This window comes from Protobothrops mucrosquamatus, unplaced genomic scaffold (assembly GCF_001527695.2).
Source record: "Protobothrops mucrosquamatus isolate PMUCROS unplaced genomic scaffold, P.Mucros_1.0 scaffold69, whole genome shotgun sequence".
NCBI lineage: Eukaryota > Metazoa > Chordata > Lepidosauria > Squamata > Viperidae > Protobothrops > Protobothrops mucrosquamatus.
The window spans coordinates 642,904-670,519 of NW_015386447.1; the positions used below are offsets into that span (position 1 = coordinate 642,904).

The following is a 27,616-nucleotide window of genomic DNA, read 5'->3' on the forward strand; positions in this document are numbered from 1 at the left end:
CCCCCCCCCCACGCTTGCCCTTCCCGGGACCTCTGCCCATTTTCCCATGCTCGGAGCAGGAGAGGAAGTGCTGCTTTCCAGGCATGGGAAGGGGCTTCTCCCTCCCAGTCCCCCATCCACTGGGGCGGGGGCACTCCTCTGGACCCACTGCCCAGCCTGGCCTGGCTTGCTCTCCTGTGGCAGGCAGAGGTCGGCAGGATTTGGCCCTGGAACGGCCCAGCCAGCTGGCTGGCCAGGAAGGCTGAGCAGCCCTGGTGAGGGACCCGTTCCTGCCCTGTGGCCGACTGGCCAGGAATCTCGTCCAGCTCGGGGGCCACCTGGCTGCTGTGGGGATGTCCACGTCAGCCGCCTCCTGGTGGGTCCGCTAATTGTGGGCTCCCAGCCGGCTTCCTCCGTGAGTTAGGTGCCTGGGACTCTGTGGATCCACCCCTAATTGCACCCGGGAGGGTCCGACCAAGCCCCGGGCTGACTTGCGCGGCTCCGAAATGCCGCTTGCCTGAATTCTTTCTGCCTCCTAGGGAGAATTTGAGCCTCATGGCCCAATTATGGGCGTTATTCCAGCGTGGTCACTTAATTTGGATGCTTCTGTTGTTTTTATTGGTTTTGCCGTCATTACTCTTTTAAAAAGTTTTTAGTATTTTTAATTGTAATACGTCTTTGAACTCTAACCTGCCCAGAGTCACTGAAAGGGGAAACCAGAGATATTGAGGGGAGAGAGAGAGAGAGAGGGGGGGGGAGAGGAAAGAGGGAGAAAGAGAGAGAGGGGGAGAGGAAAGAGAGGGAGAGAGGAAAGAGGAAAGAGAAAGAGAGGAAAGAGAAAGAAGGGAGAAAGAGAAAGGGAGAGAGGGAGAGGAAATATAGAAAGAGAAAGAGGGAAGAGAGAAAGAGAGGGAGAGGAAAGAGAGAGAGGAAAGAGAGAAAGAGAAAGAGAAAAAGAGGGAGAGGAAAGAAAGAGAGAGGAAAGAGAAAGGGAGAGAGGGAGAGGAAAGATAGAAAGAGAAAGAGGGAAGAGAGAAAGNAGACTAAGTGACTCTCATCTGCGTGACATTTTGCGCATCAAAACCACTGCCTTTATACCAGACCTAGCCTATTTGCTGCAGTCCAGATCTCAGTTTCACCCTTCACATTAGTGCAGGTAAGTTTTTTTAAAATTTATTTTAAATACATTGTGAAAACTCAGCTGTCAGTTGATCTTAATGTTATGAAATGAAAAGTATGTCATTTGCAATTAACTTGGCATAAAATAATTCATTTGCATTTAACTGTAATGGTTCAAAGAATGTTCGGAAAAATGTTCGGCCCTCCAGCACGTTCACTTCATCCAATCTGGCCCTCTTTGAAAAAAGTTTGGACACCCCTGCATTAGTTAATTGTTCTAACTGTCAGGAAGTTTCTCCTTAGTTCTAGGTTCCTTCTCTCTTTGGTTAGTTTTCATCTGTTGCTTCTTGTCCTGCCTTCAGGTGCTTTGGAGAATAGCTTGACTCCCTCTTCTTTGTGGCAGCCCCTGAGATATTGGAACATTGCTATCATGTCCCCCCTCGTCCTTCTCTTCATTAACCTAGACATACCCAATTCCAGCAACTGTTCCTTCTATGTTTTAGCCTCCAGTCCCCTGATCATCTTTGTTGCTCTTCTCTGTACTCTTTCTAGAGTCTCAATATCTTTTTTACATTGTGGTGACCAAAATTGGATGCAGTATTTCAAGTGTGGCCTTACCAGTGGTATTAACACTTCACATGATCTTTATCCCTCTGTTAATGCAGCCCAACTGTGTTGGTTTTTTTGGCAGCTGCAGCATACTGTTGGCTCATATTTAAGTGATTGTCCACTAGGACTCCGAGATCCCTCTCACAGTTGCTACTATTGAGCATCATGAGAAAGGCAGGGCTAGATGAAAGTTTTCAACCTTAATTCTAACGGCCCTCTTTATAGTTGTTGGATTCTATACGTCTACTATGGTGAGATTACCGTCTTTCACTTCTCCTTGATTTCTCGGAGAACTACGCCCACTTCTTCCTCTCACGTTTTCAACCGAACTTTGAGTTATAATTCTTTTGGTTTTAGTACGCATCTGGCCCTCTCAATTCCTGGCAAACAGATGGGGGAGAAATGGAGGTAGTAACAGATTTTATTTTCCTGGGCTCCAAGATCACCTCAGATGGGGACTGCAGCCAAGAAATTAAAAGACGCTCCTGGGGAGGAAAGCTATGGCAAATCTAGACAGCATACTAAAAAGCAGAGACATCACCCTGCCAACAAAAGTGTGTATAGTTAAGGCCATGGTTTTCCCAGTTGCAATGTATGGATGTGAAAGTTGGACCATAAGAAAGGCTGAGCGACAAAGAATTGAGGCCTTTGAACTATGGTGCTGGAGAAGACTCCTGCGAGTCCCCTGGACTGCAAGGCGTTCAAACCAGTCAGTCCTAGAAGAGATCAACCCCGACTGCTCTTTAGAAGGCCAGATCCTGAAGTTGAAACTCAAGTACTTTGGCCACCTAATGAGAAGGAAGGACTCACTGGAGAAGAGCCTGATGTTGGGAAAGATCGAGGGCAATAGAAGAATTGGACGACAGAGAATGAGGTGGCTGGATGGAGTCACTGAAGCAGTAGGCGTGAACTTAAATGGACTCCAGAAGATGGTAGAGGACAGGAAGACCTGGAGGAACGTTGTCCATGGGGTTGCGATGGGTCGGACACGACTTCGCAATTAACAACAACAACAACCACCTATACTATACCTGTGCATTTGTTTTTTCTTGCCTAAATGTAGAACCTTAGTTTTTTCACCATTGAATTTCATTTTGTTAGATAGAGCCCAAAGTTCAAGTCTGTCAAGATCCTTCTATAGCTTAAGCCTATCAAGTATACAAAATGTGTACTCTCTTTCTCTTAAGAATAACTTCATCATAAATTAATATTCGCTGAAGTCTCTTATCCAAAGGCTTAAAAAGCTATAGTCAACTCTTGAAGGGCAGATCTGAAAGATGAGCACTGAGCAAACATATTCTACCATACAACAATCTAATTCCCCCTTCAAAGCAGTCTAAGTTTGGCAATATAAAGGACATTAACTAACAAGTAATAAGAACCACTTACCTTCATGATGACATAAAAGGCAAGATATAGCAAAAGATTGCAGATAAAAATGCCCAGCATGTAAGAAGCAAAATCCCTTGGCCGATATACAAGTCCAAAAATTGCACTAAAAGGGAAGAATAAAGGCAATGTAATCAAAGATGGTTGCACAAAACAATGCAAAGCTGATCCAGATTAATTTATTTAGAATAACTATGATTTTCTAGCCAGAAAAATATAACTATGTTTTAATGAATTGTTTTAATTATAGTTGTAAAGCATCTTGATCTACCTGAAAACCAAATAAAGATCATCCATTTGTCAAAACCTCTTGCCGTAAATCCACTAGTTTAATTAAAAATGGCTCCAGAGAACAATTAGTAAGTGATGGTTTTGTTTAATTATAGAATTTTTGAAAGGTTTAAATTTGATAAAAAAAAGCTTTGTTTTCACTGAATTGGATATCAATTTATGTTCTCGAGATGACCACTTGATTGCTAAAATATATAAAATATTACTCAAGATGAAGATGATGTTACTGCAAGATGAATATGTAAAAGACTGCTTGGTAAAATGGGCAAAAATGTTTGGGTATAATATAATATAGATAAATGGGAGAATGTATGGACTAATAGATTAAAATTATATTTTCAAAGAATTTCTTTATAAACTGATGTATCGTTGGTATTTGACTCCAGATAGATTAGCAAAAATGTATAGAGGGACTTCTAACAAGTGCTGGAAATGTAATCAAAATCCAGGTACAGTTAATCATATATGGTGGTCCTGCAAGTATGTGGAAACATCCTGAATAAACGTTATAATGATAATGCAGAAAATACTTAAGAAACAAATATTAATAAAACCTGAAGCTTTTCTTTTAGGTATTATGGATAAATCAATCTAAAAACAATTTTGGAACTCTGTTTCTTTACATGGTGACTGCTGCAAGGATTGTGCTTGCTAAGCCCTGGAAAGGAGATGCTGACTGTTGAAGATTAGATTTTAAAATTGATCGAATTAGCAGAGATGGTGAAATTAACTGCCTTGATTAGAGATAATGGACTAGACAGCTTTATAAGAGACTGGAAGCCATTTGTGGACTTTCTACATGTTAAATACAATAACAGATGGTTAACAAAAGGATTTGAAGACTAGTATAATATTTGGGCTAACGTTGACTGTTTTTCATTTTTTTTCTTTCATTTTATATAAGATGTTGGGTTGATTTGATTATTAGATAGAGATCTCATCTGAAATATTTGTTTATATATTTTTCTTGTTAAATGAGGATGATAACGTTTATAATTTTCATAAGTTTCACTTTGCCTTCATTTGTAAGTTTATAACTATTTGCATGCAAGGGGAGGAGAATTTATCACATTTTTTAAATTATTTTTTTCAGCATCCAGCCAATTTGGATTTTTTTTATGTTTAATGTTGGATGTTTGAGTTTTTTTTTTTTTTCTTTTTTTCCTTTTTTGTACACATTTTTTCTGTTTCAACAAAAAACATATTTTTTGTTGCTCTTACTGTTGGATGTATATTTTTGTTTTTTTTCTGCTTTGTATTCTATTCCCATTGATAAAACATAATAAATATATATATAAATGATTTTGACCATGACTCCCAGGCACTGTAGAAGCAAGTCTAAATTAAGCTTAAGTCAGAGTCACTAGACTCATTCAAGCAGAGGCTGTTCCTGATTCTCTGCTGGGGATGGCAATACCTTTAGGCTTGATTAAGACTTGCCCACAACTGTGCATAGTTGTGAACACATACTTACGCTGTGAAGGGGTTGATGGGTAGGTTGCAGATTGGGCTGATGCACACATCTCCCAAATCTCAACTATGTGTTGCATGGAGACGTGTGCCCTACATACTGACTGGTTGATCTAACTTCCTGTTGGGAGGCAGGCAAAAGGCAAGGCACGTTGTTTGAGTACCCCTTAGGCAGGATATTAATATTCACAGAAGTAGACTAGACTAGAATAGAGCTGGAAGGGACCTTGGAAGTCTTCTAGTCCAGCCCCCTGCTCAATAAGGAAGATCTATACCATGGCAGACAAGTGACTGTCTAGCCTCGCCTCTTCTTAAAAATCTCAAGTGATGGAGTGCCCATGATTTCTGGAGGCAAGCTGTTCCGCTGGTTAATTGTCCTCGCTGTCAGGAAGTTTCTCCTTAATTCCAGTTTGCTTCTCTGATCATTTTCCAACCATTGTTTCTTGTTCTGCCCTCTGGTGCTTTGGTGAATAACCTGACCCCCTCTTCTTGGTATAAATATAAATGCAATAACAATGCAACCGTCTCCAAACAACAGACACATATGCTCCCTGATGTGCAGAGACGCAGAAATCTAAATCAAGCTTAAGGCTGAAGTATAGAGGGGAAGAAGAAAAGAAGGAACTAGTATGCATTCCAATAGTTTGCTAAGCTAATTCCATAATGAAGTCTGATTCCTATGCTGCAATAATCACATTAAGAATTCTAGAATTTCCAGGGTGGAGAACAAGGAATGAGAAGAAATTGTTAAGTATCAGATAATTTGTCAACTTGAAAAAATGTTTTAAAAATAGCAGGCAGCACTATTTCAGAGACAGAGATTCTCCAACAGACACTTGTATCTCTTGATTGTACAAAATAAATCTACAAACATATAAGCATACATTTGCTACTTACAAAGACCAATTAACCAGGTTCCCAACAACAAGCAAAATCATTCTGTCCTAGAGAAGAGAAAGAATAACCAAAAATGAACAACCGACAAGGCATGCAGTCATCAAGTCATAGCAACATTTTCCTGTTTTATCCCAATGCTTTCAACAGGAAATAATTAACAGCATATTTAAAGTTATGCGGATGAAATAAAAAAAATCAAAATGGAAATGTATAGAGCTCAACCGGATGGTGAAGAGAAATTGCCGGGAAGACAAGAAAGAATGATTGGAACCGAAAGGCACTGAAGTGCAAGAAGCGGCCAATCGGAATGATTCCAAAACTCTTTATTACATTGCTAATGAACTGACTGGAATAAGGAATAATTCCAGTGTTGTGATCAGGGATAAGAAGGCACCAACTGGCGGGACATTACCCTCCTCTCGGTGCCTGGAAAGACTTTTTGCATAATTCTCCTTAGGCAGCTGCAAAGTGTCATATACCAATGTCTCAGAGAAGAACAAGCTGGATTTCGCTGTGGAAGGTCCTGTGAACAAATCTTCACCTTATGAAATAGAACAGTGCACTGAGTATTGACAACCACTGGACATCAACTTTATTGATTTAACTGTGTCCACTGAGAATCTCTATGGCAGATCCTACATTTATATGGTTTATTGACAGATTTCATCACTATCTTTAAGGATTTATACCAACTATCAAGCTGCTGCATTAGGACCAAAAATGGCCATATGGACTTCTTCGAAATTACTACTTAGACAAGACTGTATTCTATCACCACTCCTCTTTCTCATGGTCCTCGACTATATTATGCAATTAAAATCCCATATTGGGAAAGGCATTCATTAGTTTGACCAAGACTGTCTTGGCAACCTAATATTGCTCTACTTGAGGAAGACGAGACAAAACTGCAAGTGACTGCCTTAGATAAAGATGCAAACAAAATTGGCCTCAGAATACGTGCCAAGAAATCGAAGATCGTGTATGTGAGTTCCACCGCACAGATACGGGGAATCACCCTTGGATCATAGTGTTCCAAGTGTGGGTAGTGTAATCACCTGAAATGGCGATGCAAAGATGGACATCAAGTACTGCATTGGAAAAGCAACAGCTAGTCCTCTGGTCCTCATCATCTATATCACTAAAACTTAAACTCCGTTTGTTTGCCTCTATAGTGATCTTAGGAAACACTCCTTGGTGTCAGTGGAACTTGGGCTGAAGTAGAGGCCCAGGAATGCTGGCACCAGCAGATTGCTGAAGGCCCCAGGCTTCTACATCAATGCTAGTGCCATCACCCTGCAGAGGAGTGCCATTGTGCAGGAAGGCCAAAAGAGCAGAGATGGGGGAGAGAAGTGGGTGGAGGAAGTGAAGTGCCTTAGAGCAGTGGCCCCCAACTTTTTGGGCACCAGGGACCGGTTCTGTGGACAGAGGTTTTTCCGTGGACCAGAGGGAGCGTGGTTTCGTGTGCTGCCTGTATCCTGCAGATGGGGCTTTACTTGTTTGCGCGGCCCGATTGCTGGCATACGTGGCCTGGTGCCAGTCCTCAGACCAAGGGTTGGGGACCCCTGCCTTAGAGGTTGTAAGTGTGGATGGCTGCCACACACTCATATATCATGTGACTGTGGGGGGTATACTGCTATGGTCATAACCCTAATCCTAACCTCAGGGACTGAGTGTAAGTGCCATTTGTTCAGTGGCTGAACTTTAAATGGTCACTGAACGAATGGTCAGATTTTGAGAACTACTTGTGTGCATAAGGGAGAGTGGTTCTCCCACTAAAAATCTTGTCAGGCAGAGAAAATTCCAGAGGGTAGGTCTGAGCTGGCGCATCCTCATATGAGGCCAGGAAAAAAAATTCCAAGGGGAATTCATCTGTAGTTTGTCTAGTCAAAATATTTTCAGAAAATAGATTACTATTGCAATGGCAAATAAGACCATTGTGTTTATTTAAATCAATGTATATGTTTTCAAACGAAAAAGAAAAGCATTTTCATAATCCATCAGAGATAGCTTCAAGGGACTGAAGGAAGTACTTACCATGTACATGGGTCGGCTGCATTGTTGTATATAATCTGTGTACAACACTATAGCTATACGTCGAAAAATCCCAAGATCTATGGCAGAAAACAACAAAAGGAATTAAAATATAGCAGTCAGCATTTGACTAAGATCATGTTGAAGCAAATATATAACCCAGGACTGAGAAGCAAGAGTTGGCATAAAGTAGATTGGAATCTATTGAAAAATGTTTGATCTTCTGAAAAGTGACAACGGACCAGTTATTTTAACACTAGTGATAAAAATATGACTTTTTATACTATTATTAGGCAGCTGAAAACTAAGAAATATTGAGGTAATTAAGAATGGATTTTTACAGGAGATGATTGTAATCTCAATTATGGATTGGTAATCACAGGCTACAAACCTAACATTCATTTACAGCTTCCAGAGCACTTCCAGAATATGTAGCCAAAAATTAGCAGCAAAAATACCAATTTTCAAGGAATATACCGTAGCTTTTCCCAATTTGTTTGCTATACGGCAAACCTTTAGAAGAATTTATTTACTCTTTTCACCCCTTAATCCTCTAAAAATTAGAAGTAGGTACTTCTAACTAACATTTCAGTCCCACCTAAAATGATCATACTATCAGCTTGGTCTTTTATACTGTATGAGGCTGAAGAAACAGAAAAAGAAAGTTAATCCTACCCCTTCCTGTAAATTGCTCATTTCTACTATAGTAGAGTAATAATTTGAACGCGGCCTGGACTGCTTTCTACCAGCTCTGGCTGATACATTAATGTTGACTCTTCTGGGACATAGATAACATGGAATATCTGGATACTGTGTCACAATTCATGTAATGGAAAAATACAGTTTTATCAAAACAGAGCTGCTAGCTAGAATCTTGACCAAGACAGGGAGAATGGAAATATTTCAATAGCTCCCAGCACATTTTTCAATGCAGATACTTGCTTTAATACTGTACTTAAAAGTTTCATGCAACTAAAGACAATGTGTACCTGAAAGGCTATCTTTTCCTCTAAGAATCTTTGCTGCCATTACCCAAGTCTCAGAATAGATGGGCTGTGTCAGCTGTAGTGTCTTCACTATTCCATGCTCTGAGTCCCTAACTTCGACCTTCTATTTTCTCAGGTCTTTCCAATGTTTAACTAGAGATACCATCCCTACCATTTTTTTTGGGCTAGATTGCTTTTTAAAAACAGGCCCTATGGAAGCATTTTATAAAAAGATATCTGCCAATAATTTTGCTGAAAGGTGCCCATTTATACCATCTCCAACCACCAACATTCTTGAGAAATAATAGCTATGCCGTCTGGTTTGTTTTACAATATCTATTCAGAAGGCACTGGGGATTTAAGCTATTGACTTTTCCATAAAAATCCAGAAAAATGAGCATGCTTCTTAGTCTTGCTACCAAAGTCCTTTTTTGCTTAGTCAGAAGGGGGAAGTTACCTGGATCAGAGACATCTGGCTCCAAGTGAAGCAGAAAAGAAAGGGGGAAAATGTTTGTCAGAAGAATATACTGATAAAGCAAAGGAAGTATAAGGTAGCTAGGAGATGTCCTCAAATGCTTGCTAACCAGTATGTGCACACATACGCAGTTACCAGCTCTATGCTCACTGTGAAAAGCACTACGTGCTGAAAAATAACTGTTGCTTTGAACACACAACACAAATAAATAAATATGCAATCCCTAATGGGTCAATATTAGGTATAAAAAAGCGAACACGGATTCTTAGTTCTATTTCTCAACCTGGCTGGCATGGGAATCTTAAAGATTGAGAAACAAATGTAACTCATTGGAGAAAAAAAATCAGTAAGAAAGAGTAAAGCTCATTCTCATATCCTGTCTGTTGAATGCATTGGCTTTCTGAACTTATAACCTGTTAGTAATTAGAGGTAGTAGACATAGAGATATGCTTTTCCTGTCAAAAAGACTTACTCTGCATGTCTCTATGTAACATGCTTTCTATTGGTTAGAGTCAGACAGATATTCTCAAGGCAGTCTGTTTCCTTCTTCATTTCTGACTCTGACCTCTGCACTTCAGCTACTTACTTGGCTCACTTTCTCTTCATAATGGACCTCCAGGCTTTTAGTAGTTAGCTATTAAACAGCCACTATGCCAGAAACTACATCAGCAATAGGGATACCATGCAGGAAGAAGGTAAATGCATCAAGAAAGTAAGACTGGATGGAGTCAAGTTAGTAGAAAGATACTTAAGGAGAACTGCAGATTGAAAATTAATTTTACCTACGGACAATAATTCCAGACTAGCAGCTCAGATGGAGATATAAAGGAGGGAAAATCCATCCAAAAACTTGCTTTACTATGTGGAAAGCTGGATTAGCAAAAAGCAGTTAATAGTTGTTCTCTCAATCACAGAATATGTATCTGCATCTGTAACATTTTAGCTCAATACGTATATGTATCTGCAGCACTACTTTGCCAAAAAATAACCTGGTTACCCAAACTAATATTGGACTTTGAGATAGATAAGCTGAATTATAGTTGAGGACAACCAAAATTGCATTTTGATTTCCAAAACAAAAAAGCTACATGTACAAAGCACAATGATGCCAAGTACCATCACGTGCAAGATACATTCCACTATGGCTTGTTGAGCACAAGTATTAACCCACAGGGGAGACAGCAGTTGACATACTCACCAAGTCATGGTCACGAGATCAGTTTAAAGGCTTTTGTTGAAGCAGTGGGAATGATTAACTGGTGCAATGGCCATTGTGAAGGGGATGCGTGAACCAGCTTTCTGTGCCTATAAATGTACTGACCTCCACGACAACAGATGTAGAGCTAGTTAGCAGAAGGACTCTGCACTTCTTTCTGCTTTTTTAATCCAAAAAGCTTTTTTTTTAACTTAGCATGTCTTATGTAACATACATCTTATTGACTAGGCTGATATTCTCAAGGTTTTTATCACTTTCTTCCTCTCTCAGTTCATCTATATTTTTCTTCTAATTCTGAACTAAGCCATTTAGTACCTCAGCTGATTGAAAGACAGCACATTATAGTTGTAGATAGACTTAAGTAATTTGGGGCCCCTTATCATTAAATAAAGCTAATCTATTTTTCTTTCATGTAAGCAGCAGTCTTCAGGATAATTTCTTTTTAGAGAATTATTTTTAAATTTACTAAATAAAGAAAAAAAATACTGCATATACTCATGAATAAGCCCATCCAGAGGTAAGCTGGCCCTCAATTTTCATGTTGTAATTTTCCTAGTTTACCTGCCAGCAGCACATATTCATTTTAATTTGGTTCAAACTTCAAGGGTTTGCTTCTTCATTGATTGTGTTATCTTTGAGTCTATATATATATCAGTCTTTCAAAAAGGAAAAACTTACCATATATATAACCAAAATGCAGCCAAGAAATTGAGTTTGGTAAATCAAACTCAATTTCTTAAGACTATTTTGGTACTTAAATTCTTGGCTTATCCATGAGTATATTCGGTATACAAAATTATAAAACAATAAAAAATATATGATAAAACTAGAAACATGGATCACCAAGACTAAAAATTTATTAAAACTGAGCTTTCGTCAATGCCTGCTGATGTTGTCAGAGTGTAAGCCAGGAATGGGAAGCACGTTCTTATAGTCTCTATGAAGCTAGCAGTTTAGCTAATGAGCGCGTGATGGGTCTATTCGGCCCCACCCTCCCGCAAACAGTTGCATCGATCTTATTTCCGTCAGGCTGGCTGATGTCTGTTTAAGTTTTGGTGCTCTGCCTCTCTCCACTCGCCCCACCTGCTGGGAGCATTCGTCTTGCCGTGCACGATCGTCTCGCTGCTCTGACTCTTTTGCCTGCAATGCTGCCATTTCAGGTGGTCGCTCCTCCATCGTGCTGGCATTGCTGTCCTCATTGGTCAAGTGCCCTCTCCTGATGCCCATGGGTCTGGTCTGTCTCCTTGTCACCTCCTGCTGTGCCGATGTGTTGGCTAGTGAGAGGTTACGATCCTCTGCCTTCCTGCTCACGCCGGGGGGAAGTGATTGTTGATTCCTCCATTCAGTCCTCCTACATGATAATATATGCCAGCGCAGTGTCTGGTAGGCTGGCAATAGCTCAATATGCCAGTTAACCGAATGTTGATTGGATAACCAAGCCTCTTTTAACCCTTGGTTGTATCATGAGCAATGACTCTGGCCTCTGTACAATTGAAGGTATGGTTGTGCTCGATAGTGTGAGCCCATACCTGAGACCGTTTTTCTTTACGTTTAATGGCCAGTTCATGCTTATGGAGCCTTATCCGGAGGCATTTTGTGGTCTCCCCAATGTAGTTACACAAGCAATCATTGCAGTTGATTTGGTAGACCACAGATGACATGTCACCCACAGATAGGGGTTCTTTAGGGCGCATTATTCGTGTGCGCAAGGTCTGACTAGGTCTGTGCAGAGAAGGACCACACTTTTGATTTTGCCGGGGCTGAGGTCATCGCACAACATTCTACCAAAGGTGGCCATTTACTAAAAGAGGCTTGGTTGTCCGATTGCCAGTCAACCGACACGTGGAGTTACTGCCGCCATACCTAACACTGAGGAGACATGAACAACGACGCAGATTAGCTGAATGAGTTAACCTCTTACCATCTTCACGCTGGATGAATAAAATATGAGAGAGCTGACTTGCTTACCCATCGAACAACATGATGGCATGACAGGTGGATTGATGAAAACACAAGCGAAGCCTGCTGTTGAGCCGAAGGAAGGACAGCGGACTAATATGACCTGGATGAGATACAGGACGAGGACATCAACAGCTGACGCACTTACACAGCAAACCAGTGCCATGACTAACCACGACGGCATAAGCAATGATCTGGCCACAGCGCCGAATGATTGCGCGCAACAGCATAAACGTGCCCAGCAACTGATGAAGGAGAGAGTATCAAGTTTGCAATGAGGGCCGACTTATATGGCAGAGCCGGAGTTGGTGCGGCCGAACATGGGAGAGCGGGGGGCAGGCAAGCCAATTGCACCCTCTGTGAGGACTTTTGACAGCTGACATGCCTAAGCGGCAGACAACGCCACGATCGAATGGGTTGGCATGAGTGATGGTCCAGTGATGACGCTGAACAGCCATGCGCAGCAGGATAGACGCGCCGAACAGCTGGGGGGAGGAAAGATGCCAAGATCTGGGTGGAAGTCGACTCATGCGGCCGGGCCGGAATTAGTGCGGCTGAATGCGAGAGAGCGGGGGGCGGGCAGGCAGGTTACACATTCTATAACCTGACAGTTAAACTGTCACACAGGTATATATATAGCTTATTCCCACCTTTAGCCCTTACTTTGATGATGTCAACAGGAGGTTGACGAAAGCTCAGTAATTAAAACCAACATATATCCATGGATGATTATATTAATCAATTTGGCAAATCTCTAATTTCTTACAAAATGTATACTCTACTAAGTATAGCGCTTCTCCAGCAGACTCTCCAAAATATATGACTACTTTTTCTGTCCAACAGTGTTTGGGCTAAAAGCCTGAAATAATTGGATTTTAATTAGACTTACTTCCAAGTGAAACTTACCTATCTTAAAACGACCCATGTAGTAAATTTGGGTGCTAAGACCAAGAGAGGCCACAACATGGATGATGGAGAAGAGGACCCAAAACCACACATTTTTCCCAAAAACCTTGGAAGGAATAAATAAATAGTTATCCCAAAGGCAGTACTATATCCTGCCTTTCAAATAAAAAATAAATACTTTATAGTGAGCTTTTTTCCAACTTAAACTAAGTTTGGTGATCAGAAAGGATTGGTGAGATATACCAATAAATCAATAATTAATGTACTCAATAAAATCTAATAGTAATTTAATAATGCAGCTATAGAATACAGATGGGAATAGATAATTCTCTGATTTATATTTTAATGTGATCATACTCAAACTGCATTTTCAAAAATCTAAATGCAAACTAAATATAGAAGCAGCTTCTGATTATTAAGGCGAGTTGTACTGATTTTTATTACTGTAATATTGAGTTTATTATTACGGTTTATTATTTTTACTTTTTTTTAACTGGTTTTACTTATTGCTTTGATAATTTCATTAAATGAGGCACCGAACCTGGATTCTGAGAAAAGCACACTCTCTAGGCTGTGAAATACTTTCTACAAGAACTTCTGGCATTGTTATTTAATAATACATAGTTTTGTCTTTCATTTTATATATTTATCAAATTTAGATACTGCCCATCTTATTATTTAAGTGACTCTGAGCAGTCTGTAGATAAAAAGTCATAAAATAATGTAACGTCAGAATTCTTTAACTGATGTGTCTATAACATATCCTCTCTACTTGACCAGGTGGGAAGGTCGATGTAATTGGGACTAGCTGATTTCTCAGGTAAGCTGGTCCCTTGCCATAAAGGGCTTTAAAGGTGATAACCAACACCTTAAATTGGACCCAGAAGCAAACTGGCACGCAATGAAGTTCATACAGCTACAAAAGTTACATGAACAATCCTTGGGGAGCCTAGAACTGTTCGTGCAGTCATATTCTGCACCAGCTGCAGCGTCTGGATATTCTTCAAGGATAGCCCCAAATTTTCAAATGGATGGGGTTGAGCACTTATAAAGGTAAAGGTTTTATAAGTGCTCAACCCCAGGGAGCCAGGGTTGTCCAAAAACACTTGGTCCATGGTCATGTAACTAACATGACTATACACAGAGGCACAAAGAACACTGTTATCTTCCCACCAACGTGGTACCTTATTAATTTACTTGCATTTGCATGCTTTCAAACTGCCAAGAGGGCAGGACCATAGTGGGATTCAGCCAGTTCGCACCTGTTTGGCAGAACTGGTAGCTAATTTTTTGTTGCCCAAGCCCAGAATGGACTTCCGGAAGTGGCATCCACACAGAGAACCGGTTGTTCACATATTTGAATCCCACCACTGGTCAGGACCTGAGGCAAGCAACAGGTGTTCACCCTGTTATGCAGTGCTCGGGTCTCAAACCCAGAGCTCAATGTCTTTAACTGCTGAGCCATCGCGCCCCCCACTTGAGCACCGACAGCTGCTGATTTTTTGCTATTTGGCATCAATGGAGTTTAAGCTTAAGTTCATGAGAATCCACAGAAGATTTTTATGATTTTTTTTCAGAAGTTCTGCTTTCCTTGCCCATGACTCTATGTACAATAGCACCAATGCATACAACACAATCCTACCACTCCGAGTACAGCAAGGCAAATGACCACTGCAAAGGATGCATAGGCTGAGTAAGCACTGGCGTTGATGTCGGGGTGGCGAGTCTGATATAGTTTTAGCATACACAATCCTGCAATCATATACATGAAAGAGGTGTCTGCCAAAAGAAGAGAAAACAGAACAGTTCTTATGGTGGTTACTTCTGTTAACATTAAAGAGATAATTACCACTCTAGATAAACTATTTACTGTTGTTGTAGAGGGCTGAGATTGCTAGAATGAGGCCAGATAATGAAATAAAACTCATTCTCCAGATTGCAATGTTAATTTCAGAGCAAGACTTCTAAGCCCTTTTCACTGTAGCATCAAAAGCCAACAGAAGACCATGGGAACTAATGCCCAAAGGTATGGGGAACTAATTTTTCAAACCAACAGTCAGCAGAGGAACCTCAAGATCTCTTAGTTGTAGTAGAAGACTGAGTACTAAATAAAAACATATTTTGTTTTTGTATATTTATAATTGTTTTTGTAGAATTGGTAAGAACTGTTAAAATCAATTTTAGCAATTTTAAAACACAGACCCACCAAAAGTTACTTATGATCTAGTTCTGGAGTTCTGATGGTTGCACACATGTATACACACAACACATACACATCATATGACTGCATGTGGGCGCTTAGCAACCAGCTCATCTTTACTGCCAGTTGCAGCATTTCATGACTTATGTCAGTTGTTTGCTGTTTTGGGGCTTTTGGGTGAGTTTCTAGCAAAAAGCACCTCTAGGAATACATTGGTTCGCTTAACAACCACAGTGTTCACTTAATGACTGACATGTTTACTTAATGATTGAGGTATTTGCTTAAAGACCACCATAAAAATGTTGTAAAATCAGGTCTGGTCACATGGGTGCCTTGATTTATGACCATCATGATTTATGATGGAATTCTGGACTCCATTATGTTGCAAGTTGAGGATTACCTGTATAAAGATCCCACTCCTCTCTTCCCCCAGAAGAAAATTACATACATGAGTTGTGTTTGCACAATATATAAATCTAAAATGGAGAGGGCTTGTTTGTGTTACAGTCTGTTCTGTGAATGCAGCCACTTATTCAACATTGCTCTGTCAACTGAATATCTCTTGTGAGACTAGTTCTCAGAAAAAAACCAGAAAAGCTGTTTTTTCAGGCTCATGGCATGCAAACCTAACACAGTGATGAAATGTTAGAAACTGCTTGCTTAACTGTTTTGCTTTACTCTTTCTAAAATCTTTAGATGCCACTAAACCCAACCGGCTCAAAAGGCCAGAAGGCTTTGACAGATCTTTACTGGAGAAAGCCCTCCACTTACCAAACTGGAAATTAGTGTAGTTTGGGCAGACATGGTAGCAAGCACTGAGGACACCTTCCATCATTAAAGCAACACCCATGGCATAGAAGAGGCCAAAATGCTTAGGGATCCCATATTCCTTGAAGATAAGAGAAGACAGAGGAATAACCAAGCACTATATATTATAACATCATTCTGTTTTTTTCATTCAGAATAGGTAAAGCAGTTAATTAAATGAATAGATAAAACAATTAAAACCCAATTAACAGCAGCTAAAATTATTAGCCAAGAACTAACTGAAGAAGGTGGACCACACTTTACCATACAAATGTTACCACTTGATGTGGTCTTTTACTTCCATGTGAAAAATATGAAAGGTGAATTGCCTTCTTAAAATAAATTTACTGTTTGATTGTTGATATTTTTATTCAAATATGCATTTTTGTAAATATTTTCTTGTTTTTGCCCTTGAATTCTCCTATATAAAGTAAAATTACAAACATAAAAAAGTCATTTATCCTTAAGAACCTCTTTCAAATTTGCTACATTTTCAGGTTTGTCCTTTATATTTTCTAAGAAAATATGGTCAGTGTACTTCTTGCATTCTTGCTTACCACCTGCCCTCCTCCCATGCTCCCCCTCCCTCACACCTCACTGTACTCCTCCCCTCCTCCCCCACATTCAGCCTCTCTTTCCTCTCTGGGGTTTCTTTGCAACTCTCAGCCTTGGCCTCCCAAAAATTCTCGCCAGCTGTCTTCATGCTCAGCCTTTTCCCCACACAAACCTTCTAGGGGGCTGAACAGTTTGAAGGCAAGTGAAGTGCAGGGAAAGCCAATCAGAGATCTCCTTTCACTGAGAGAAAAGAACTTAGGAAAACTAATTTTGAGTGAGATGCTCCTAGAGGAAAGTTAAACATCTTCCCCGCCACAAATGCAAGTCTTTTAAATTCAACTGCTTGGTATTAAAACAAAGACTTCGTAAAATAATCATGAGATGTGCAGTCTGCCCAAAGGCATAGCTCTATGAAGGAAAGATAACAGAAAGGGTCCTTTCCTTTAGCAAAATCCTTGGCTTCACTGGCATTGTAAGAACCAGAAAGACAGAGGCACTTTATACTAGTGTCTACCATCCCATTTTTTACCCAGCAAGAAGGCAGAGTATACCGTTGCACAGATGTCTTTCATTTCCAAGGAACGTCGATGGAGAAGGTCTCTGCACAACACAATCAACAGGAAAAGGACACCCAGCAGCATGTGGCCAATGTTGCTGAGGATGTTGTTGAAAGCACTGCAGAAAAGCAAAAAAGCCATATAATATTTTTGTCTCTGGAACTGAACATACTGTATAAAATAATTGTAAGGGAATACAGCTATATAAAAAGTATTTTTTCTGTTTATTTCCAAGGGCCATCTTAATCCTATGTGCAAAGCTGTCTTTTACAAGGCTGTGGAGATGGCACTGATAACACTAGCTTTGCTGGGCTAACATTGTGGGGAAAAGGGAGGAAAATGAAATAATCTGTCACCCCAGACCTGGAATGCAGTCCCAAGTGCAGCCATTTGAAATATTTTTCATAATCAAGAGCTGGGGGAAGAAATATAGTTGTCCTCTGTTCTGATTTCCAGTATTTTCCCAAAAAGATTACTATCTGGGATACCTTGGGGGAATGGAACCCAGTTCTATGCTTGCCATCTGTGACTGCTACCAGTCCTGGAAATTTTGCCCTTACCTGTGCATGTAACTGTGCATGTAACTTGCCTCTACTTATATGTGTCAAATTACTTCGATTCAAATTAAAAAATAGTAAAGTCAGAACTTCCTTTTGCTTGGCTTTTGGTTTTGTCAGCATTCCTTTTATAGGATTTTATTCTTTTATTAAATGATATTATTAGTCTGCAACCAATATTGCTGTAGTAATGGATTCAGGACCGAGCAGAGAGTTGGACTAGAGATGCATTCCAATCCTGGTATCCTACAAATCTATGAACATTAAACTTCATACAAAAAATTATATTAATTGCAAACCACTTACCCCACAGAAAATATCCATCCCCATTTCCCAATTACACAGAAAGAAACTCAAATTAAAACCCAAGACACAAATTGGGAATGATCCTCATGCACACCTCAGGACTCCCAGTGGATGAGCACAAAGGAAGTTATAATAGCAGATGTCCTGATTTCCAGTCACATTCACCACCTAAAAAGTGGGAGGGGAAAAAAAACCCAGCATAAAGTTTTGCTTGTATTCATTGCACCCATGTCAGCAAAGATGGTCAACAGCCAAGAGAGGAAAAACAAGCAATATTTGGTATATCTGAACTGCATTCTAAGCAGCAGAGCCACTACTTTTAGATCTCCACAGATATTCCAGTTGTATTTGGTGTACTGGATGTACTTCAACCATAGTTCCATGGTTTGGTATGTTTCTTTCAAATGAGTGCAGCATAACCAACAGGTACTGAAGGGTATACATTGCTATTGTGTAAAAACAGAAGATTTCTGTAGAACGTTATGTGATAGATTAGATTACAGATTATTTTCACAATTAGCAGCCAAAAATCTGTAAGATATACCCAAAAGTGTTCAGGAAGCAATCTTGGTTGCTGCTCCATTTTAGTTTTTTTCTTTCTTTCAGCACTGCAATGTATTTTCATTTCCTATGCACATCCATTCTATTTTTTCATGAAGAAACATAAATATGGAACAGACACTATAGGTCTTAACTGGGGAATTAGCTCCATTCATTTCTCTTCCTTCTATTATCTACATATAGGGAATATTCATTTGGAGCCACAATGCTCTCCACTACTCTGTGTCCTTTCCATCTAGACAAGGAGATGCATGGCTGGTTTCTTTCCCCTCTCCTCCCTCCTTTTTATCAGGCTTCAATTAGAAAGCTTTAATAGTAGGGGAAGCAGAGGCAGAAGGAATTTGCTGGGAGAAATTGGAAATCAGGGTAGGAGGAAGCCAAGCATCACACGTCAAATTGCTGATATTTTCCAGTTCTAGTGGCCCTAGCAAGGAGATCATATGGAAGACATGGGTCAGGTGCAAGTAACCAGAAATGACGTGATGAGCTGATAGATAGAGATCCTGCCAGACTAAAGCACATACTGCATAACCACTAGATAAATACTGTGAAGTTTTAGGGAGGGTGATCCTTCAGCCTCTTCCTCCTCACAAGGGACTCATGGCTATGCAGCCATTTCACTCCTCCCCTCAACTCAAAATCAGATTCCACCACAGCCTCTTCTAGAATCATAGGGCTGGATGTGACCTTGGAATCTCCTAGTTTAACCCTCTGCTATACTTTCAACCCCTGTAACAATAAGTAAGAAGCAGAAACTCTCCATAATAGGGCCCTCTGCTAGGATTTTCTTGACTGTTGGGGATCAAGCAGAAATTGGTTACCAAGAAATTTGATGATGGTTGCTTAACTTTGTTAGAGTGTCTTTTACATTAAACCCGGATTAATAAAGGAGAAAGGAGTATTGCAGATTTGATCATCAGAAGTATTGTAGCTTTCAATTCATTTTGTTTTGATACTTCATTTCTGTTAAGAGGTCAAACAAAACACAGATTTTATAATCACTAAAATAAATAGACTAAAGTAAAATGCTCTTGAGGTAATAGGCATTCACACGCAGGCCTGGATGAAATGTGCCTGTCATTTGTTATCTCCTTTTAGTGCGGTTTGTCTAAGAGTGAGATGACCGCTCTTAGCAGTACCTGGCATCACTATAAAAGCTAAAAAGTAAATAATTGGAAGTGAATCTAAAAACAGTTTGCAAAGCAATAGGGCTTGGGGGGAGGAGGAGTAAAAAGTAGGAAAAGATATTAGCCTAGAGGCTTAATTTATACTGAGAAGGCACAGCAACTCACCGTTTGGTATGTGATCACCAACTGGATCACTGGTAAGGCATAGAAAACAGCAATTGTGATGATGTTCCTACAGAATACAAAGCATTGTATTTAAATATGTATGTTTCCATTGAATGATAATAAATGGTCTCATTAGAGCAAATAAAACAAAAATTAATTTCTTAAACTGAACATAGAGTTAACATGACTATAAATGCCAAGGTGATCCAGAATTTAAGATGAGCCCCTTCAGCGATAGGAAAAGGGTAGAGAAAAAGATAGATACATAAAAACACATTTTAAAAAAAACAACCCACATTTCTAAAGCTGTTAATCATTTTACATTGTTTGCAATAGTGGCAAATATCTGTAGCTCTGTGTAGAATCAGGGTGAAGGTTTATTCTCCAAGCTTGTGGGTTTATTTCCGAATGTTTCATTACCAGGCTAGATAACATCTTCAGTAGAGTTTAGGGGATGTCAGTGTCCGTGTTCTTCTGTTTATAAGGGCTTCAAGTGGTCAGTAGGTCTTGTGATGGGTCAGGTGTGGGTGTGTCAAGTGAGGACCAAGTGAGGGTCATTGGGAGGTGAAGTGCTGGTTGGGGGGGGCTTGCGTGGGTTGGTTGAGAGTCGGTGCTGTCTGTTGCAACCAATTCTACATGGGACAAACATGTCAATTAAAAACCAAGATCCACGAACACTGATTGGTAGTCAAATGCCACGATCCCAAATCCTTAATCTCTATCCACACGGACACCAAACAACACCAGTTCAATTGCAGCAACACTAAAATCATCAGCCACGCTACTACCCACTATGCTCATGAGTTCATAGAAACCTGGCACTCCACAAGCAATTCCATCAACAGACACACTGACCTAGAACTAGTCAACCACACAGCTAACCAGAGACAGAACCAACCCTCAACCAATCCACACAAGACCCCTCCAATCCTCACTTCACTTCCCAATGACCCTTACCTGATGTAACCTCCCCATCATAAGACTCCCACTGATGACTCCCACCTGACCCATCACAAGACCCTCACTTGACACACCCACACCTGACCCATCATAAGACCTACTGACCACACGAATCCCTTATAAACAAAGGAACACTGACACTAACACTAAACTCTGCTGAAGATGTTACCTAGCCTGGTAATGAAATGTTTGGAAACCAACCTGCAAGCTCAGAGAATGAACCGTCACCCTCATTTTACAATGTGTAAAAATAACATATTAAACCCCATAAAATACTGAAATATTTTTATGTAGATACCCTACTTTTTAACAAATAAAAAATAATGAGGGGAAGTGTGACTTTTTCAATTTTTGCTAACATCTTCAATATCTGGCAAATAATTTGATTTCATTGATCTCTGAGATGTCTTGTGGGACGTTCAGGGGATCTTGAGCTAGCATTTAAGAAACATTGGCCAAAATCAATAAAATACAGTTTCAGTCATTCCTGACCAGGCCTTAAGGGATAACATTCATATTGAGGTGCTGCATTAGCTGCCACTAGGTTTCTGGTTACTCTGCAGAGTGCTGTAGTCATTGCCTCTAAAGTGCAAGTCCCGGTTATCTCAGTATAAAGTCTGCCTATTCTGGGCACTCACCCCAGAAACAATTAACAATGAAAGCTACTTCTCTTCTGGATGCATCAGTGCAAAATTCTGAAATTTTGTACCGGGAAATTCATGTTTAACCAGTTTGAGACTGGTGTTATACTCTTATTTCACCAAGAAAATCCCCTTTAAGGATTCTGTTTAAATTATGAGAAGAGAAAGAAAGATGAGTTCAGTTTAAAAAAATGAGTTCCATTAATTTGTTAGTAACTTACCAGAAATAAATTTTATACTTTTTGCTGACAATTCTCCGATCCTTTCTGGATAGGTCTGACAGATAAAGGAACATCTAAAAAGAAAGAGGACAAGATCTTCACAGTTCTTTAAAAGGATTAAAATATAATCTAGCTTTTCAGATCAGGAATGTTATTTCAACCTGTCAAGGCAAGCATACGAAACCAAATATATTCCCTTAAAGTAAGGTATCTGAGCACAATCTCCTGAATTTTAACATATTGTCTTACCAGTGTGATCTGAACCATATTCAAAAATTGTGCACAATATAAGTTAATAAAAGATTTATTTCACTCCAGCTCTTGACAATAAACATTTGACGGAAAGGATTGAATCACACAGTTTGTGATTAAACAGAGACTGATTGGCAATCACAACTACCATGTTGGACTAAAGTCTTTCTTGACAAAGATGCTGCTGGAAGGATAGATAGATAGATAGATAGATAGATAGATAGATAGATAGATAGATAGATAGATAGATAGATAGATAGATAGAGAGAGAGAGAGAGAGAGAGAGAGAGAGAGGGGGGGGTGATGTTGGAGATTTTGGAACTTCCTTGCTGCTTAATGATCACAATGATTTGGTTTGTAACTTCTCTTATGGAGGCCCCTAAAGAAGAGTGCGGGGAATTGTATGAGAAGGAGTTTCGTATTGTTTTTAATTCCATCTATACTCAAAACAGCAAGAATCCTCCTAAACCTTGAACCTCCTGTCCTATACTACTGTTTGCGTAAAACACAACTGCCTGAACTACCTTATATCCTAAAAGCTATAGTTACGATATTTTTATTTAGGTTACAACACTGTATAACAAGATTTTGGGAGCAATTAACAATAAAATGTGAAAATGTAGGACCAATTTAGTGTACTGCTTAAGGTACTGGCCTAAAAACCAGTGGACTGTGAGCTCTAATCCTGCCTTAAGTAGGAAAGCTGGCTGGATGACTTTGATAGAAGGATGAAGGCGTATTAAGTATATTCACTGCCTTGAGTTACTTATAGAATAATAAAGATGGAATTTAAAAAAATTAATAAAAATGATAAATACAATGAAAATAAAATAAGCAATACTATTCAATGCTAATTATAAATAACAAATGAGAACCTGATCAATTAAACCTTCTTTGGGGGCCAGACATTTATAGCTGAGAAGCTTTCTATCAACAAATCTTTTTGCAGAAATACTCTGATCAAAAGCTATACGCTTTGGTTTCTTTATGGTTTGATTAAAAGTGTGTTAATTCTGGGCAAATTTCCTCAGTAGAGAATAGCCTATTCTACAAAAGTCAGGATCACACTGTTTCCTCACATACATCTGAGCTAAATATTTACAATCCATCATGTTTCAGAATATTTTATTCTTTGAACATAGAGAAGAAGCTGACAATAATGTGTAGATATGTTCCCAAGGCAAACAAAGTTTCAGATCTTAGATTGTTGCACTTCAAATGATAATTGCAATAATGTAGAGAAAGGATACGTAAAAAAAATTCCTTACAAAAATGCAAATACCATTTGCAAGAGATACCTTAGTGCGGATTACGTTCTTGTTGCTTTCAATTTCAGGCATAGTGTCAAAATCACTCTCCTCTTCCACTGAGCTGTCTGTATCACTGCCACAAGGAGGCCTACGATCTAGATTTGATAATTCTTGACCTCCACTGGAGCTTGATTCATCTGAAAGTGAAAATTGTGGTACAAACGTTGGTTGCTTTGTTTATTTTTATGTGAGTCATGTACACAATATTATAGTAATGTTGAAAGTCTTTCTCATAAGACTTGAACAGTGAATATTGGTCTTTTTAATATTGCCAAACAACAACAAATGCAAACAGGCAAGGAGCATAATGTCTCTTCAATGTCTTTACTGCTCCTATCAGATCATATCTTCATAATTTTAACTTCCATCTACATTTCTGCTTCTTCTTTTTTTTAAAAAAAAAACAAGTTTTATTAATTTTCCATTTTTACAAAGCTTCGGGTATTAAGGAAGCAACATGGTGGTTGGGTAATACATAGTCCAATAACAAGCTTATCCACACATATGTCAGTTTACATCATCAAAAATTTCCTCTCTGTTTCCCTCTGTTATTATACCAAATTCAAATTAATACATTGCTAGTTATTACTCGATCATTTAAAGCATTTATCAACAACTTTTGACTTATATGTCTCCAGATCCTATTTTTAACTTTTATCTGATTTCAATTACAGTATTCCCGTTGGCTTAATGTCCATAGTGTTTAGGTTTCAGATAACCCACGGTTCCCTTAGTTCATTACAGAATAATTATCATGTCTAAAATACACTTATTATTTATTCAAATAAATTATTAGTTTATTTCACAATCATATTCTACTTCTCATTCTAATATCATCGCTTACTCATAAAATAACCTTTATCCTCTGAATCCATCTTCTATATTATAATTCAAAACTATTATTTTAATTAATTTATTTTCCTTATAGATATAAATCCTGAATATTAAATCAATTAATGTCTTTTAAAATCTCCTTATCCCATTAAGTGAGATTTAAGGCTCTTCCATTAAGTGTCACATAAAGAAAACCATTTTTTAAGTCTAACTCTGGCCTTCCTTTTGTGCCAAACCGGGTTCCATAACAGAGCTTTTAAATCCTCGGGTGGATCTCCCTTCATTCCTGCGTATATCATTTGAATCAAGGGAGACCATCCAGTCATCAGCCTATCAAGGAAGCTAGTCCTTTCATAGTCATTAGAATGTTGGCCTAGTACAGTGGTGGCGAACCTATGGCACGTGTGCCAGAGGCGGCACTCAGAGCCCTCTCTGTGGGCACGTGTGCCGTGCCCCGGAGATGGCGAGGGACTGGCCCCCGCCGCCCTGGCCCCGCCCACCCAGTCTGCCATGACCACTGCAGCCACACCCACCCAGCACCCGGTGATAAATAAGTGGGTTTTGGATTGCAGTTTGGGCACTGGGTCTCTAAAAGGTTCGCCATCACTGGCCTAGTAGTTTGAATCTCCATATTTGGCTTAATATATTTGTCATGAGTTCAGGTTGGTCTTCTTCTGCTTTCAACTGGTTTAGATGAAAAGTCATATTCAATGTTGTAGTTGTTTTTTGGTCATCTGGGTTATCTGAATTCTCAGTGTATTGTGTATGTAAGTCTTCAGCACCTTCCGTCTTAATGTTGCTTTCTTCAATTTCTGTTGCTGTTAAGATTGCAGATTCTTTTGATAAAATCAAAGTTTGGGTGTCGGAGTTCTGAATAGATTGTAGCTGGCATTCTTTCAAATCTACTTTAGTGTTGGTTCCTTCTTCTTCTGTTGCTTTTGGGGTTGTGAGTTCATCTATTGAAGTCAGGGCTGCGTTTTGTAGCTTTAAGGTGGCGCGTATATCTTTCATTCTGGAGTTCGTTAACTCAGTAGCCTCTAAGATTTTTTTCAAGTATAAATTTGAAGTTAAGCTATGGGTGGTATTCCTCCATTTCTGTGGTATTTACGAATAGTCCTTTAGTGGAGGCTATTTTTAATAAAAGTCAATAACTATCCACCTCCACTATAAAGAATTGTTTTCACCTCCCAGCTGTTTCAAGTTCTTATCTTTTTTGAAAATGTCAAGGACAAATTTTAGCCTCAGAAGTCTCCCAGTCAAAAAAAAAAATTTCCCTTGCTGTACCAAATTTCGCCACAAGATGTTCCCAGTAACATACAAAGTTAAGCTTTTATCCGGTTCAAAGAAGGAAGAGAGAAATATTCCTTTTTTTTTCAGCTTAGCTTAACAAACAAATAAAACAATAACTTTCTGTAAAAGTAAAGAACTTTTTGCAAGCTCAGGTATCCAAAAATTACAAGTCCAAATATTTGGTCATTTAGTCTAGTTGTTCTCTTTTTTTTTTAGCTTTATATTCCCAAAGTAGGCAGGAGCCACAGAATTGAGCAGGGGGAAAGGGGTATTTCCAAAGGCTTTTACAGGAAAATAGTTGGGAAGCAGGAAAGGTAAGGTAAGGTCTCACCCAACTCATCCAGGTTGCTTTTGTCGTGCTTAGTAGTGCTTTGGGCTTTCGGCAGGAACGGCTTGGTGATTGGACATGTTAATGGCCGATCTTTTCTTTGTCGGTCCAAAGGAGCTGCCTCGGATCCAGCAGAAGGGCTGCCTCCCTTCCGCGGTCAGTCGAGGCTCCTCCTCAGCAGTGGTCCAGGGCAACTTTCAACCCTTTGCAAGGTCTTCCAGCAGAGAAAAACCGGACGGCGGAGAGAGCAGCCTCTCCGAACGCCCACTGGTGCCGCGATCGCAAACCGGAGCCTACATTTCTGCTTCTTACATGGGTATGAATTCTGCCCATGTCTCCATTTTCTGCTCCATCCCTTTGCCCATAAATAATAATTTGTATAACTTTCTTTTTCCTCATAAGAAGTAATATTTTTAACAATTAGCTTACTTATTTATATCTTGGTGATAAATTTCAATTAATAAAAATTTAAATTTCAGTAAGGCAAATCCCAAAGGCCAGTTGTAGCACATAATATCATGTGTTGCTTTATCACCCAACACAGAAAGCAGGCAGGGATGAGTTTTCCCTCTAACCATGGATTGGAACATCGATGGTGTTGAAGTATTCCTTTTATATAGGAAAAGAGAAGGAGAGAAAATGGACAAAGGCTGCAGAGAACTTTTCACCTAGTGAAAGGCATTTTTCTGCTTTTGAGAAGATATCGCCAATCAGAAACAGTGATGACAGCCCCAAATGAGCAAGAATTGTTAAGGAAAGGTGAAAAAACAGCTCTTGTCAGAAAAGAGAAAGAAAAGAAATCTGAGTTATATTTAAGAGGAACAGAACTTGTTGAGGTTGAGTTCTTAGATGGAATTTCTCTTTGATAAGTTTCCATCTGTTACATCTTGTCTTCCCCTCAGGTGCTTTGGAGAATAGGTTGACTCCCCTCTTCTTTGTGGCAGCCTCTCAAATATTGGAAGACTGCTATCATGTTACCCTTAGTCTTTCTCTTTGTTAGACAAGACATACTCAGATCCTGCAAATGTTCATCATATGTTGCTCTCCTCTGCATTCTTTCTAGAGTCTCAACATCTTTTTTGTATCATTGACCAGACCTGGATGTAGTATTCCAAGTATGGTTTTAACAGTGCAGTATATACTGGTACTAATACTCTGCATGATACTTCACATGCTCTTGATACTATTTCTTTGTTGATGCAGTTTAGGACTGCATTAACTTTTTTGGCAGCTGCAGCATATCTCTATTGATATCTCTGCCTCTGCCTCTATGTAGATTAGATAGACAGACAGACAGACAGACAGACAGACAGACAGATGTGTTCATGCAGACATTTCATTACCAAACTAGGTAACATCATCAGAGCTAGTGCTGCTGAAAATCTTGTCTCTGTTATATACAGCATGCATCACAGCTCTTCCCATTTTACATGGTTCTGAGACTAACAATTATCTTTCCAGCTGTGAAAAGCTGACTCCCTCCATATTAGACAAGAAGTGTAAAAATGATTTATACGTATGTAAGAAAAAGAACATACACATTTGGACAGAGATGGATACAGAAATGGACTAAAACAAAAATACAGCAGAAAAGATGAGAAACAAAATGAAAATGTCA

General features: G+C 39.4%; 1 protein-coding gene across 1 annotated transcript in view; it reads right to left on the bottom strand.

Moving 5' to 3' along the window:
* SIDT1 (SID1 transmembrane family member 1) overlaps positions 1–27,616 on the bottom strand; it is an 82,030-nt gene that overhangs the window by 9,752 nt on the left and 44,662 nt on the right. The window contains exons 12-23 of the mRNA XM_015812108.1: positions 23,535–23,683; positions 21,985–22,058; positions 20,163–20,229; positions 18,404–18,477; positions 17,441–17,564; positions 16,299–16,416; positions 14,970–15,106; positions 13,328–13,433; positions 9,229–9,243; positions 7,789–7,865; positions 5,755–5,801; positions 3,097–3,202 (exon numbers count right to left, since the gene is read on the bottom strand). Of these exons, the coding sequence (XP_015667594.1) occupies positions 3,097–3,202; positions 5,755–5,801; positions 7,789–7,865; positions 9,229–9,243; positions 13,328–13,433; positions 14,970–15,106; positions 16,299–16,416; positions 17,441–17,564; positions 18,404–18,477; positions 20,163–20,229; positions 21,985–22,058; positions 23,535–23,683 (1,094 nt within the window). The remainder of the gene's footprint in view (positions 1–3,096; positions 3,203–5,754; positions 5,802–7,788; positions 7,866–9,228; positions 9,244–13,327; positions 13,434–14,969; positions 15,107–16,298; positions 16,417–17,440; positions 17,565–18,403; positions 18,478–20,162; positions 20,230–21,984; positions 22,059–23,534; positions 23,684–27,616) is intronic.